The sequence below is a fragment of the Eucalyptus grandis genome, chromosome 3 (genome assembly GCF_016545825.1).
Source record: "Eucalyptus grandis isolate ANBG69807.140 chromosome 3, ASM1654582v1, whole genome shotgun sequence".
Taxonomy (NCBI): domain Eukaryota; kingdom Viridiplantae; phylum Streptophyta; class Magnoliopsida; order Myrtales; family Myrtaceae; genus Eucalyptus; species Eucalyptus grandis.
The window spans coordinates 3,332,173-3,348,233 of NC_052614.1; the positions used below are offsets into that span (position 1 = coordinate 3,332,173).

General features: G+C 38.9%; 2 protein-coding genes across 3 annotated transcripts; one reads left to right on the forward strand and one right to left on the reverse strand.

Moving 5' to 3' along the window:
- Positions 1–9,403: 9,403 nt before the first annotated feature.
- On the forward strand, positions 9,404–11,846 carry LOC104436130. Of its 2 annotated transcripts, none has more exons than XM_039308856.1 (2): positions 9,404–10,886; positions 11,239–11,846. In XM_039308856.1, the coding sequence occupies exon 1, from the start codon at positions 9,569–9,571 to the stop codon at positions 10,496–10,498; it is 930 nt and encodes a 309-aa protein (XP_039164790.1). In that variant the 5' UTR covers positions 9,404–9,568; the 3' UTR covers positions 10,499–10,886; positions 11,239–11,846. The 2 variants fall into 2 exon arrangements, with proteins under 2 accessions (XP_039164790.1, XP_039164789.1); XM_039308855.1 differs by having other exon boundaries at positions 9,404–11,169; positions 11,239–11,837.
- Positions 11,009–14,641, reverse strand: LOC104436129 (leucine-rich repeat receptor-like protein kinase TDR). The gene is given in 3 exon segments (XM_010048856.3): positions 11,009–11,543; positions 11,970–12,638; positions 12,641–14,641. Coding segments are annotated over 3 exon segments (2,868 nt in total). The 5' UTR covers positions 14,538–14,641; the 3' UTR covers positions 11,009–11,241.
- Positions 14,642–16,061: the final 1,420 nt, after the last annotated feature.

Below are 16,061 nucleotides of genomic sequence, written 5' to 3' on the forward strand. Positions count from 1 at the left end.
TGGATTGGGAATTCATGAATTTAATGAGTAAAAATTTTTTTCAAAATGTAATTCATTAAATTGGTTAGATGATTAATTTTTGGAATTTTTATGATCTATTGTTTAATGAGTAATAAATCCAATTCGGATAGATCAAGATATAATTCATTAAATTGGTTAAAAAGAGTGCCTAATAAAATTAGATTAGATTGGAATTCGAAAATTTCACTTTTTCAGCCTATAGATAATTAATTTTTGGACTTTGTATGATCTATTGTTTAATGAGTAATAAATCCAATTCGGATGGATGGAGATATAATTCATTAAATTGGTTAAAAAGAGTGTCTAAAAATATTAGATTGGATCGGAATTTGAAAATTTCCCTTTATCGGCCTATAGATAATTAATATTTGGACTTCATATGATCTGTTGTTTAATGAGTAATAAATCCAATTCGGATAGATCAAGGTATAATTCATTAAATTGGTTTAAAAGAGTACCTGATAAATTTAGATTAGATTGGAATTCGAAAATTTCACTTTCTCAGCCTATAGATAATGAATTTTTGGACTTTATATGTAATGAGTAATAAATCCAATTTGGATAGATGGAGATATAATTCATTAAATTGGTTAAAAAGAGTACCTAATAAAATTAGATTGGATCGGAATTCAAAAATTTCCCTTTATCGACCTATAGATAATTAATATTTAGACTTCGTATGATCTATTGTTTAATGATTGATAAATCCAATTTGGATGGATCGAGATATAATGCATTAAATTGGTTTAAAAGAGTACTTGATGAAATTAGATTGGATCGGAATTCAAAAATTTCACTTTCTCGGCCTATAGATAATTAATTTTTGGACTTTGCATGATCTATTGTTTAATGAGTAATAAATCCAATTCAGAGAGATGGAGATGTAATTCATTAAATTGGTTACAAGAGTACCTAATAAAGTTAAAATTTGGTCAAAATTCGAAAATTTCCCTTTGTCAGCCTATAGATAATTAATTTTTGCACTTTGTACAATATATTGGATAATGAGTAATAAATCTAATTCATATAGATCAAGGTGTAATTCATTAAATTTGTTAAAAAGGGTATCGATAAAGCCAATCATTAACGACCAATTTGGGTATTTTGTATGACTAGCATAATGTTTGAGTTAATTCTACTTCAAATGAATTGGAATATATTTCATTGAATCCTATATTGTGAAAATTTCGTCTCATTTGTTATTTACCAAAGTTGCAATTCTAGGACGAATACTTTAATTGGATTCATTCATTAAATACCCTTTTCTTTGGTAATAAACATCCATTGACAGCTTTACTTTTCTACTTCAACAGCATTGACTATATACGCATATTAACAATCAGAGAACGGTCAACACTTTGGGAATGGGGATTGGATCGCCTTGCCTCCCAAGGGTCCCTGAAGTATTTCCGAGGAAAATTTATATATAAAACAGGGCCAAAGGAAAACATTTAAAATTCAAAAATAAAAAATAAAAATTGAGGAGATTGAATGACACTATAACGCAAATAGATTTATTGCTCAACAACATGAGGAATTATTATTATTATTATTATGCTATTATTATTGGCAGAGTACGCAGTCCGAGAAAATACATGGATTGCGGGGTGGGACCCACCAAAGCAACATGTACTTAGGGAGCAAGTCAGGAACGTGGGACTGACGACGAGCAAACAACATTAAAAATTAAGTAAAAAGGGATTAAGTGTGTATTAAGAAGAGAAGATGGCATTACAAATTATGCAATTCCTTCCTCTATATGCTTTTTGATTCTTTGCTCGGCCTTTACCGTTATTTGGCTTTCGTGTAAAGGCGTCTCCTTTCGAAAATGTCCCGATAAATTACTTTTTCCGTTTACAGTCCGACCAACTTTTCTACTTACAATGAACAGTCGACTTGCACGTGAGGCAATCGAATAAACCTTTTTGTAAGATTCAACGCGCTGTAATGTCAAACATAAAAAGAAATGAATTAGGTGTATTAAACTTGTCACGAGAGAGAAGACGACATTACAAATACTGCATAGTCATCTCCTTCTTCTTCTTCTTCTTCTAATTTCATGTATATGCTTTTTGATTATTTGCTCGCCTTTAGCGTTATTTGGCTTTGGCGTGAAGGTGCCTTCTTTCGAAAATGTCCTAATAAATTATTGGATATTTCAGTAGTTTTGACATATTAAAAGCTCTATTTTTGTAATGATTTTTTACCATTATCAATTTACAATTATTTTTGTCCGCCATTAATATAAAATAGTTTTGTAATGTTTTATAACGGTTATTTAACGGTCATGTAACGACCATATAACGGCTTTCTAACAGTTTACAAAATTGAATTTATTTTATGACGGTTATACAACGGTCATCTTCTTCAATAAATACCAATTTATTATAATTGTTTTTTTTAATGGCCCTCTCTTTCTTTTACTTATAAATTGCTTCTTCAAATATAATTAGAAAGTGATATCAATATTTTAAAACTAGAATATCTTTATTTCTTTATTCCTATTTTCCTTATATATTTTTATTTCCATTGTTGGGCTATACACACTATACCTATTTCCTTATAATCATTGACTTTCGTACTCCAATGGATAGATTTATTTTAAGGATGGTGCTTGCACGCCTTAGACACTTCGTTTTAACTTATAATCTTTTTCAATATATTTCAATAATTGTTATTGTTTTCATGTATTCTAATATTGTTGGCCTATAGATAATTAATTTTTGTGCTTTGTACAATACATTGGCTAGTGAGTAATAAACCCAATTTACCGACCAAAAAAAAAAAAATCCAATTAGATAGATCAAGGTATAATTCGTTAAATCGGTTAAAAAGATTATCGGTAAAGTTGGCCATTATCGACCAATTCGGGTATTCTATATAACTAGAATAAGGCTCGAGTTGATTTTGCTTCAAATAGATCAAGATATAATTCGTTGAATTCTAGATTTTGATAATTCCGTCTCGTTTCTTATTTATTAAAGTTGCAATTTTTGGACAAATACTTTAATTGGATTCATTTATTAAATACGCTTTTCTATGGTAATAAGAATCCATCGAGAGCTTTACTTTTCTACTTTAACATCTTTGACTATGCCTGTTCAAAAAAAAAAAAAAACATCTTTGACTATGTACGCATATTAACAATTAGACAACGGTCAAACACTTTGGGATTGGGGATTGGATCGCCTTGCTTCCCAAGGGTCCGTGAAGAATTTCTGAGGAAAATTTATATAAAATAGCGCCATAGGAAAACATTTAAAAATTCAAAAAATAACACTATAACGCAAATAGATTTATTGCCTGGTCGGCAACACGAGGAATTATTATTATTATTATTATTATTATTATACTATTATCATTTGTATGGTATCCGGTCCGAGAATATACCTGGATTAGGGGGTGGGACCCACCAACGCAACAGGTACTTATGGAGCAAGTCGGGATGGGAACGTGGGACTGGCGACGACCAAACAACATTAAAAAAAATAAAATAAAAAGGGGATCGAGTGCGTATTAAGAAGGGAAGATGGCATTGCACGTTGTGCAAATTCCTTCCTCTCCATGCCTTCTGATTCTTTGCTCGCCTTTACCGTTATATGGGTTTGGTGCAAAGCTTGCACGTGAGGCAAGCAAATCAACTTTTTTTTTGTTCATGTTGCAGCATTAAAAATTAGAAAGAAAGAAATTGAGTGTATTAAAACTTGTCATGGAAGAGAAGGTGACATTACAAATAATGCATCGTCTTCTTATTCTTTCCTTTTTATGCTTCTTATTCGCTCGCCTTTAGCGTTATATGGCTTTGGTGTAAAGGCGGCTCCTTTCGAAAATGTTCGGCTAAATTGCCTTTATGTTTACGATCCGATCACCTTTCTATTTACAGTATGCGGTCGGCTTGCACGTGAGGCAATCAAATCAACTTTTTTAAAAAAAAAAAAAAAATCAACATGTTACAACATCAAAAATAAAAAGGGATATGTTGACTAAAAATTCTAAAGGTTGTCACGAATTGTGCAATTGAATTATAAAACTTTTAAAAAGTGTAATCAAATTCTAAAACTTATTAAATTAGTGCAATTGAGTCATTCTATTAACTACGCCCAATTTAGTTAACGATAAATATTGATGTATTTTTTTATCTCTCATACATAGCACCGATGTGGGCAAAATAAGAAAAATAAACCCACAATGATGTTGTTTTGATTTAGATTTAATTTTTAGTATAAATATTAGTTAAATTAATTTAAAACATCAAACTAAATTTAGAAAAAAAAAAGAAAAGCAAAAGGCCCTCACAAGTTGCCCCAACCAGTGATAATCCTTGGCTTGATCTGGGTGAGGGTCTATAGGCTCTCACTTGCGATCCAACCACTAGTCGAGGCTTGATGACCCCGATCAACCCTTGCCCCACCATTGTTGGTCGGCAAGGGTGCTAATTGGCTTTTGGCTTTTTTTTCTTAATTTTTTTATTCTTATATTAAAAATTAAATTTGGACCAAAACAATGCCATTTTGAGTTATCTTTCTTGTTTTGGCCACATCAGCACTGCGTAAGAAAGAGAAAGTAATAAAAAAAGTCATGTTAACATTTTTTGTTAGCTAAATTGAACCGAGTTAACGAAATGACTCAATTGCTTTAATTTGACAATTTTTATGACTTAATTACGCTTTTCGAAAATATTAGGACTCGGTTGTACTTTTGTGATAAATTCTAAAATTGCTACTAAATATATCCCAAAATAAAAAGAGAGGGATTGAGTGTTTTAAACTTGTTGCAAGAGAGAATATGACATTACAAATAATACACCATCTTGTTCTTCTTTCCTTTTTATGCTTCTTATTCTTTGCTAGCCTATAGTGTTATATGGCTTTGGTGTAAAGGCACCGCCTTTCAAAAATGTTCTGATAAATTACATTTTTGTTTACGATTTGACCGCCTTTTTATTTACTATGCGTGATCAGCTTGCACATGAGGCAATCGATAATTTTTTTTTTTTTTTAAATTCGACATGTTGCACATTAAATATAAAAAGAAAGGTATTAAGTGGGGGAGGAGAAGATGGCATTATAAATACAGCATTATCTACTTCTTATCTCCTTTCTATGCTTCTAATTCTTTGCTCCTGTCTAGCGTTATATGGCTTTAGCGTAAAGGCACGCCTTTCGAAAAATGTTTCAAGAAATTTTACCTTATTTGATCACTTTTTGTTTACGGTGGTTGACTTGCACATGAGGCAATTAAATAAACCTTTTTGTAAGATTCTTGGCTTATAAAGTTGATTGAGGTATATTGAACATGTTTCCAAAATAAATAAGATAATATAATATACTTTTCAAACATTTTCAAAAAAGTCAATCATACTTTCTTAATTGGCACACTTGATTGGAGCATTAGGGAATTATAAATAAGATAATATAATATACTTTGCAAATTGTTCTAAATAGGTTGGGGGTAATTAGCTCAAGAATTGGTCAGTTCCTACCTTAGAAACTAAAACTAGATCGGACAAAGTCGATTATCAATTTTGTTGGACCAAGAATCAACCCTATCCACTCAAACCAATTGCTTGATAAAAATTAATCATAATAAAAATAACGTACGAAGCATGGTTAGGACATCCTTTATTTTGAGATAATTGGTATGATCATTTTGTATGTCATATGCCTTTTGTAGATGGAAGTGGAATTGTTCAAGTCGATGTTCCTTTTTTAAGGGCAGAATTGAAGCACAATGTTGAACAAGTAGGCGTAATTGTTAAGTTTTATTGTGAGGAATTTAATGGAGTAGGTTATAATCATCCCGCTACTTTGGAAAAAAAGTATGTTGAAATGTCTCTCTCCATCTTTTTGTCTCGAAGCCCAGATATACAATTTGTACATGCAATTATACAATTTGTGCATGCAATTAATGGTTTTGATGTCTCTTTCCATCTTTTTGTCTCGAAGCCCAGATATACAATTTTTACATGCAATTAATGGTTTTGATGCCGGGTGCACGGACACTGATGGAAAAGTCAAATCCCGAATTCACTTTGTTCCTCTTTCTCCCTCTTCACAAGCCGAACCTCCCTCTAAAGTGTCTCGCCCTATCCACGGTAATCCGAACTCCTCACTTCTTTATTTTAATTTGGGATAAGCACACTAAAAATTCTAAATACAATTAAGTCATAAACATGTAAAGAGTGCAATTAAATTTTAAAATTTATTAAATTGATATAATCGAATCATTCTATTAACTTAATCTAAGGGAGTGCATGACAACCAATAATTTATATTTCAAAAATAATTTTTCTATTTCAGATTTATTTCTGAATAAAAATCCGTTTGATAAACTTATTTAATTTTTTATTTATGGAATATATTTCTATTCCGTAATTAGGTTTGGAATAGAAATTAGAAGTAAAAATTTTCTACTCTATTTCTAGAACAAAAATGAGAAAAAAAATTTTTTCTCATTCTTCGTCAACCGGTTCTTCATCCGTTGCCGTTGACCACCGTCTATCGGTTGGCTAACGGTCGGTGGCAATGGTTGGCGCTCAACGATCGGCGGCGGTGGCGATGGCTGGCGGCGGCATTCGTCACCGCCATTCGCCGATTCGTCGTCGTTTGAAAGGAATAAATTTTATATCATTATCAAACGAATTTTTATTTTTAGAGTAGAAATTTTGTGTCGTTATCAAACGGTTGTTTTTGCTTATAAACTTTTATAGAAATAAAAATAGAAAAATCTATTTCTGTTCTAGAAATTATTTCTAGAATAGAATGGTTGTCATGCGCGCCCTAATTAGATTAACAAAAAAATGTTGACATGACTTTTTTTTTTTACTATTTTAAATTGCTTGTTTTATTTTTTGTATCTTTTCAAAAATGGACTTTAAAAAAAAATCATCTGATTTAATTAGGTTGTAGTATTTAGTCCAAAATGATGTCGTTTTTTATATTCAAATTTTAGTAAGGTCAATATCACTTAGGAGGGAGAAAATAATTAAAAAAATTCAAGTTAACATTTTATGTTAATTTAATTGGATGAAGTAAATGGAAAAACTCTATTGTACTAATTTGATAAGTTTTGGTATTTTTATTGCATTTTTGTATGTTTACCATCAATTTCACTTTCGTGATAAATTTTAGAATTTTTAATACATTTATCTCTTTTAATCTCATTCTTGTTTGCCCCAATAGGCAATTACCAAGATCCCTGTTCAATTCTTGCTGCACATAAACTCTCCACGAGAAAATTCTAGTGTTTCCTATCTGAGACAACCATTTGGGTTCTTTGTCTAAGGGGGACAAGAAGACAAGCACCGGGAAGAAACCAATCCAAAAAACTAGCAGAAAGTTCAAATTTTGTTTAAGGAACTTATCAAATGCGGAGATGCTGAAGAAACAATATCACAACCGACTTAGTCAAGACCTTTTGATTAGGGTTTTGCCTCTACCCTCGATGCAACTTTATTAGAAGAGGAAGAAAATGGCACACTGGATTGATTCGATTAGTTTGGCTCCTCGTGTGGAACTGAGAATACCCCTAAAATGACTAGTTCGGTCTGATTTTTGAGCAGAATCGGGACTAGTGCTCACCCTTATGACAAGTATCACCTACAAAGACAAAGAAAAGATAAAAAAGAAAATGCAATATGGCGACGAGAATTTATGCCGTTCATATAAAATGGACAACTTGACATGATGCTATTACGCTAACGCAAATCAAAAGTTGATGTCCAAATCCATACAGTGATACAGCTTCTTAGATAATTAGCCATACTTGATTGAATTCATCACGCCACAATCCATTCCCAAGATATGTTCAGTCGCGATCCAAGCCCAATCCACCATCATCACTAAAGACATGCCAATGATTGGCTAAATGATTCACATTCCAATGGCCACAGTATCATCATCTGCCACGACCGCCTCCGCCGAACTACCGACCCACCAACACAAACAAGGAAGCAAGTTTTTATCTTTTATCTTTTTTTATCCTCAACAAAGAATCAAGTTAAAGGAGCAAGTTAGGAACATATACTGGTAAACAATCGAAGAAAGGTCACATTACAAGCTGTGCATCGCCTTCATCTTCTCAATTCTTTCCTTTCTATGGTTTTTGATTCTTTGCTCGCCATAGTGTTATCCCGCTTTGGCACAATGGCACCTCTTTCGGAAATGTTTCGACAAATTACCTCTCTGTTTTTTATGTGATTATCTTTCTATTTACGATGTGTGATTAGTTTGCGTGTGAAGCAATCAAATAAATCTTTCCGTAAGATTTTGGATGTTAACCTATAAAATCGATTGAGGTACATTGACATGCGTTTGCAATATAAATAAGATGATATAATATCACTTTTCCAGCATTTGCGAATAAGTCGATCTCAATTTTCATGATCGGCATAATTAGTTGGGCCGACGGGGAACATCCATCTCTACACTAACTGTTCTGACCAAGCGTCTCCATCCAAAGAAAGAAAAAAGGAAGATGCAACAGGACCATGGGAGTTTGCTTCATTCGTAATCAACGGATCGTTCCCGGCCACGATCTTCTTGGAATATGTTCCTACATATGTCGGTGCTGCTTCCTATTCTCTCTTCATTCGTGAACGAGTCATCCACATTAATCCGTGTAAGACCACATGGCAAGTTGTGCATCACCTTCATCTTCTTATTCTTTCCTTTCGATACTTTTTGATCCTTTGCTCACCTTGGCGTTATTTTGCTTTGGCACAAATGCACCTTCTTTTGGAAATGTTCCCATAAAATACCTCTTTGTTTTTTTTCATTACCTTTCTATTTATGATGCGTGATTAGCTTGCACGCGAATCAATCGAATAAACCTTTCCATAAGATTCGGCACGTTAGCATATGAAATCGATTGAGGTACATTGAAATGCGTTTGTAAAATAAGTAAGATAACATAATATCACTTTTCAAGCATTTTCAAATAAGTCGATCACAATTTTCATGATTGGCACAGTTAGTTGGGTCGACGCGGAATATCCAACTCAATATTAACTGTTTTGGCCAAGTGTCCCCATCCAAAAGACGAAAAAAAAACAGGGAAGATGCAACAGGATCACGAGAGTTCACTCCGTTCGTGACAAGACCATCATGACTCAATTCACGACCCGACTTGAACACACAAAAGGAAAACGCGACCCGACATCATGTTATATGCTGACGCCGATTCATGCGGAAGGCTCGTTTGCGAATGAAGAGAGAACAGGAAGCATTGCCGACATATATAGTAAGCCCGTCAAATGGATATAACCCGGATCACGGGAATTCGCACCTTTGAGAATAAGACCATCAATACCCAATTCCTGACCCAACCCGACCAGACCAAACCGAAAGAAAATGTAATCCGACAAATCCCAAAATCCGTACAATTGTTTATTAGCCCGTCAGATTTCCTACGCACACGTGATATTAATTCACACACGAAAGCGATCCGCTGACCCGAAAATGCCGGTCGCGATCCGAGCCCGACCCGCCCATCACCACCACCGCTAAAGATATGCAACCAACGATTGGCCCATGACGCACGCTCCCCCATGGCCACGCTATCATCCTCCGCCATAACCGCCGCCGCGACCGCCGCCGCCGTTCCTCCTCCTCCTCCGGCTACCGTGGCCTTCACGACGCCGCAGAACTACGCGCCGCGGCTCTCCCGCCTCCTCGCCCTCAAGGGCCACGCCCCGCTCTGGTGTCCCACCCTCTCCGTGGGCCCGACCCCGCACACCGTCTCCTCCCTCCGTTCCCACCTCCGGCCGCCGGCGCTCGAGCCATTCTCCGCCGTCGCCTTCACCTCCCGCGCTGGCATCGCCGCCTTCTCCGCCGCCCTCGCCGGCCTCCCGGCCCCGCTCCTGGGCCCCGACGGCGGCGCCTTCGTCGTGGCGGCTCTCGGCAGGGACTCCGAGCTCCTGGACGCCGACCTCCTGTCCAGGATCTGCGCCGACCCGCGGCGGATCGAGACCCTCGTCCCCCAGGTCGCGAGCCCCCGGGGGCTGGCGGACTCGCTCGGGCGAGGCGACGGAAGGAGGATCCTCTGCCCGGTCCCCCTGGTCGTCGGGATCGAGGAGCCGCCGGTGGTGCCGGAGTTCATCGGCGACCTGGAGGCGAACGGCTGGGCGGCGGTCAGGGTCGCGGCGTACGAGACGCGGTGGCTGGGGGAGGATTGCGCGGGGGCGATCGTGAGGAGAGGAGGGGACGGGGGGGAGGGGTTGGATGCGATCGTCTTCACCAGCAGCGGCGAAGTGGAGGGCCTGCTAAGGAGCCTGAGGGAGGGTTTCGGGTGGGAGTGGGAGGACGTGAGGAGGAGGTGGCCGGAGCTGGTGGTGGCGGCGCACGGGCCGGTGACGGCGGCGGGGGCGGAGAGGCTGGGGGTCGGGGTCGACGTGGTGGGCCACAAGTTCGAGAGCTTCGGGGGCGTCGTGGAGGCGCTTAGCCTGAAACTTCCGAGCGCAAGAACAACCTTGAATTGAGCTGAGCAAACGTTGTAATTTTGTATGGACTCAAATCTGGCCCAAGAAATCATGAACATATCGAGCAAAATCATTCCTTTTTCTCTCTCTTGTTTTCCTTCTTCTCATACGATGAAATGGCCAGAGAGAAAAGGGAAGTGCAGTGGAGTGATGATAAATCAGACAAGAAACTGCAGCATGATGATGAACACCTGAGTCCATATTCAACCTACATAAGGGCCCGAAACAGGAAAAAAGAAGAGCGTTTCTCATTCTGTGTTTTGCAAATTGAATCATGTCCTTGCCCTCCAGGTCAAGCATTTCCAGAAAAAGTGTTGCTTTTGATTTCCCATCATCCTCAAAGATGGGAACTTTGGTGGAAACAGCACGATCCCGGTTTTATTTACTGGTCTCTGTTAAGTTGCTCATGCATATCTTCTTCTTACTGATATGATCAACTCTTTCCACACCTTTCAGCTCTTAGACTCCTCTGCTCGGTTACACAGATTAGTTTGGGTTTCATGTCATCAGTTTGCGAGAAACACCAAATTTGGTAGATATTTCATTTGCTTAATGCAGGGGAGGGGAAGAAGTATGACACTCAGTACTATTCTCTAGGAATACACAAGACTATAGTTTGGGGGCTTTTAGAACAGCAAGCACTTTCATGCTGAAAATTAAGAAGCAATCAGGTATTCTATAATAGCTATTTGACAAAACACTCAAGACTTTCATGGTGAATTGGTATTACTCCTGTGCAGGCGTCACTTTCTTGGTGGCTTCAACACTGACAGGAGCTTCAGTGCATCGCTGATGGATGGTCGGTCAGATGCCCTGTTTTGTATGCAGAGCATGGCGACTTCAAGCACTGATTTTATCTCCTCTTGCAATGAGCGATCGGTACCGACCTCATTCTCTATGAGGATTTCCCTCACAAGAACATCCCTCGGCTTGCTCCGTATGCTTCCCACCGCATTTGCCGACCTTCCGTTCGTCAAAATTTCTAGAATGATCTCCCCAAAGTTGTAAACATCCATTTGGAGCTGCTCCCGTATGGCATTGTTATCTGTTGTCAAACGAGGACAGAGAAAAGAATCAATTTGATGCAGGGTTGAGACAATGATAGGAAAATGATTTAAGAGAATTCTGCAGATGGGATCCACCCACTGCTAGTTTGATTCAGCTGTACATTATGTATCTGATTGTGCACTGATTAATATTCCATGTCTGATCACAAAAGAATTGTTACTCTAGAGATGAACTAAAAGCTTTTTGCTTCGACAACTCATCATATGATGCACCCATCTGTACAGAAACTTAGGTCCTTGGGGCATAATGACATTCTCTAAGATATGGTCAATTTTTTGAATTTCTGTAGATGGCTCCTTTCGTTCAGTTAACACCCGGAAATCAACTTTGTCGAATGTAAGTAATCTATAACATCAACATCCAATATATGAACTATGTGAGGATAGTGTTTAGGTCAATTTACCTGCTTCCAGGTTAGAAACTGTTCCTCCCATTGAACCCTTGTTCATCCGGACCAGATAAGTGAGTCCAAACTCTGTCAAACGCGGTTCCATATTCTCATCAAACACCACATTACTCGACTTCAAGTCTCCATGGGGAATAGCAGGATAACAATCATGGTGGAGGAAACAGAGGCCCCTTGCAACACCCATCACAATTCTGTACTTGGCACTCCAGTCCCTCTTAATTCTCATCTTTTCAGCCAAATTCCCATTTGGCAGGTAATCATACAACAGATAGGCCATCTGTTTGTTGTAACAGAAACCTAGCAACCTAATCAAATTCACATGCCTTGCATTGCCCATTCTCGTGATATATTCCATCATGGCCTTCATTCTTTTGGCATCCCATTCCATATTTTTCACAAATACAGTGATTCCTGTGGGCAAAACGGCTTTGCATACCAAGGCAGGTAGCGAAGTTGTTGATTCTACGGATTCTGCAGAGCTGAAGCTTTTCAGAATATCTTTAGCTGTAAATCGAGGAAGCCCATCAAAGGAAACCATTTTCCACTGGCCTTTATTTCCTTTCCGGAAATAAAATAACCCGAAAGCTAGTGCTGCAAATAAAGCAACTATTCCCACACATAGTAGCAGAACCAGCAGAAGCTTGCCTGTGCCTTTGCTCCCTGTATGGCCACTGAACCAGGACATTGCCTCAAAGGTTCTCCACATAGTCTCGCGTTTCCAGCAAAGGCACTTCCATCCATTGACCTGAACACCTTCTCCGAGGGGATTGAACCGGTGAAATCGTTGTAAGACACATTCAAATATTGCAAACTCGAAAGATCACCAAGTTTTGCTGGTATTGGACCAGTGAAATTATTGTGTGACAGGTCGAGAACCCTTAAAGTAGGGAGACTTGCGAGCTCTTTGGGTAGAAGGCCTGTCAGGTGATTGTTACTCAAGTCGATCCTTTCAAGAGCCTGGCATCTAGAAACACTTTTGGGGAGTGATTGGAATAAACTGTTACCATTCAGCTCAATGACCGAAAGTGATTGACATGAATCAAATGAAGGAACGTTCCCCGAAATATTACAAGAGGAGGCGGAGAAATTCTGAAGAAATGACAAAGACCATATCTCTTCTGGGATGAATCCTCCTAGCCTCGAGTTGTAGGAAACGTTGAAGTACTCGAGTTTTGAAGCTTGGTGTATTTCTGCAGGCACTCCACCAGTAAAATTGTTCCTTGATATATCTATGTACGTTATGTCAGGAAGAAGGCTAAATGTCAGAGAGATCTCCCCTGATAATGAATTATCTTCCAGCCGAAGACGAACAAGGGAAGAACAGTTCGAGAGAGACGGAGGAAGACTGCCCGCAAATTTATTTGAAAACAAGATCAGTTTGATAAGAACACCTCCTGAGCAGATATCAGGTGGAACAGCACCTACCAGACTGTTGGTGGAGACATCAATGTACTTAAGCTTCATGTTCTTCCCCAAACTGCTTGGAAGTGACCCGGTGAAGTAATTATTCCATATGAGGAGGGTCTCAAGTGATGGAAGGTCAGCAATACCTTCAGGAACAGTACCATTCATCTCATTATACATCAGGCTCAGCAACCTCAGATTCTTCAGCTCCGAGAAGCTCTCGGGGATTGGGCCCGAAATCAGGTTAACCGAAAGATCCAAGTCAGTGAGGGAGATCATTCTGCTGAACTCTCCTGGAATCAATCCAGTGAGCATATTCTTGAAGAGGAAAAGGGACTGAAGCTTGGTGAGATTGGAGAGCTCACTTGGGATCAGCCCGGATAGGTTCGCATCCGCGATATCTAGATATTCGATCGCGCTTATGTTACCCAATTGCCACGGGATGCTTCCCTCATAGGAATTGTACCCAATCTCCATATGAGTCACTGTCTGGAGCTTCCCTAGTTCTGGGGGGATTTTCCCACTCAGGGAATTCCCAGCAAGGTGTATGAACTCGAGGCTCTTGAACGAGCCGAATTCAGATGGAATCGGTCCACTGAAGTAACTACCGGCTAAGTTAAGGACCTTGAGATGTTCGAGCTGGGAGAGCTCAGCAGGCACTGGGCCTGAAAAGCTGTTGCTAAATGCATTAAGCACTACCAGGTCTCTGAGACCAGAGACTCCGCTAGGGAAGTGACCAGAGAAGTTGTTTCTGCTGATATCTAGAGTTGCCAGCCCAGAAAGATTGAAAATTCCCACAGGAAGCTGCCCAGAGAAAGAATTGGCACTGAGGTTTAGAATAGTCACCTCTTTGAAGACACTGAATTGCTTCCCAGATAATTCACCACCAAGGCCTTTCCTGGATAGATCAAGACCCAAGATTGATGTGGAGTTTTCATTGCAAGAAACACCGGACCAAGAACATGCAGTTACTTTCTCTGGTGAGGTTTCCCCTCCAGGGCTCAAGATCCAGTCGCTCAAGCTGTTCTGGTCATCAACAAGCTCTTTTTTAAGACTCAAAAGAGCCTCTGAGTAAACATCTGCATCAGCAGACAAAGCTGGTTCAAAGAACACGAGGGTGACAAGAAGCTGAAGGCAGAGAAAATGGAAAATCCCCATTGGTACTTGCAGGGAGCAAAATGGAGGGACAACACAAGAAAATCCCAGTGAAAGTTCAGTGGAAGATGGGAAATTTTTTTAAAATATGTCAGGTGAAATCCAAAAACTTTATTTTTTATTTTTGTTTTGGTTAGGTTTTGGGTGAGTGGTGCATGGGGAATAGAGAAAAGTTGATTCATAAAAGGAGGGAGTGACGTTGATGATTAGATGAAATTGAGAATATTGAGTTTGCTTTTCGGAACAGGGTGGACCTCCTGGTTCTTTGTTTATATGGATTATGTTTGCCATTAGGGCATAATGGTTTTATGCGTGGAATGTCATCTCTACCTTTCTTTTTCTGCTTTTTACTGAAGAGAATCCAATCATTATGCTTCCGTGTCTAATTCAAACTGGCGTTTTGAACGCTTTTATGGCAATCAAGGTTGCATGAATTGGTCGACATCGATAACATAAAAAGTGATTGAGCCTCGTGTGGTGCTTTCCTTCTTCTCTCGTTTGCTGGCTGAGGCGGAATTTCCTTAGTTTCAGAACAGATGAGTGAATTTCTTTTGTCTTTGAAAAATTCTTTGTTCTCACGTCTACTTAGCAGGCGAAGCTTGGATACGTTGGACTTCACCCAAGACGCACAAGATCCCTGGGTTCATTCTCTCAAATCCGTTGCTGCACAGAAAAGGGATCGCAACAATATGTTTTCGCAACTTTCAATCTGAGGACACAATATTACGAGAACTCGATTGAACACAATTCAACTGCTTCAGTTAAACTAGTTGATGCCTTTTCTTTCCTCTGTTTTAGACATGATGTAATTGACTCTCGCTTGACTATGCCTTCTTATTTAGTGGGACGGAAGCGATGGAATGACGTGGTTAACGACAAGAAAATCATTGGAATAACAGACTAAACTTCAAATAATCATCTTTAATGGGCATTGTCAATATATGGGGATTAATTTCTTGATTGGTATTGTCATATCTAGTCAGGTTTGTCCTTCGGAGGCCTAAATGAATTAAGTTCTTGTCAAGAAAGTACGGCTCAAGCATCAGAATGAAGCACAAGGGAGCTACATGGACTAGAGTTGAGACATGTGAAAGATGAACTGTACGCCTGTATTCTTGCATGACTCTCCCAAAGTGTAATTGAACATATAGACAAAGTGAGTGGAGACCTTGGTTTGGATCCATCAGATAAAGTTTGAGATGACAATTGGAGGTGCAGAGAGACACGAGACAGAGAAGGAAAAGACAATGGTTGTGTTTAAAGGCATGGCCTTTTCCTTCTGATTTATGACAAGTGCGGGCCTTTTCGTGCCTTTGAAGGACTCAAAAGTGTCCTCAGTTCCCACCTGGGTACACGGTGAATCTTGGAACTCTAAAAACTGCATTGGTACAGTGAGAGAGAGAGAGAGAGAGAGAGAGAGAGAGAGTTTTTAAATGTAATGAAAGACTACTAATTCCATCCATTGAGATTGGTAAGTACGGTTTAAGTTCGTCGAAAACTCATTTTCTAGTCATCCAAAGGATGAAC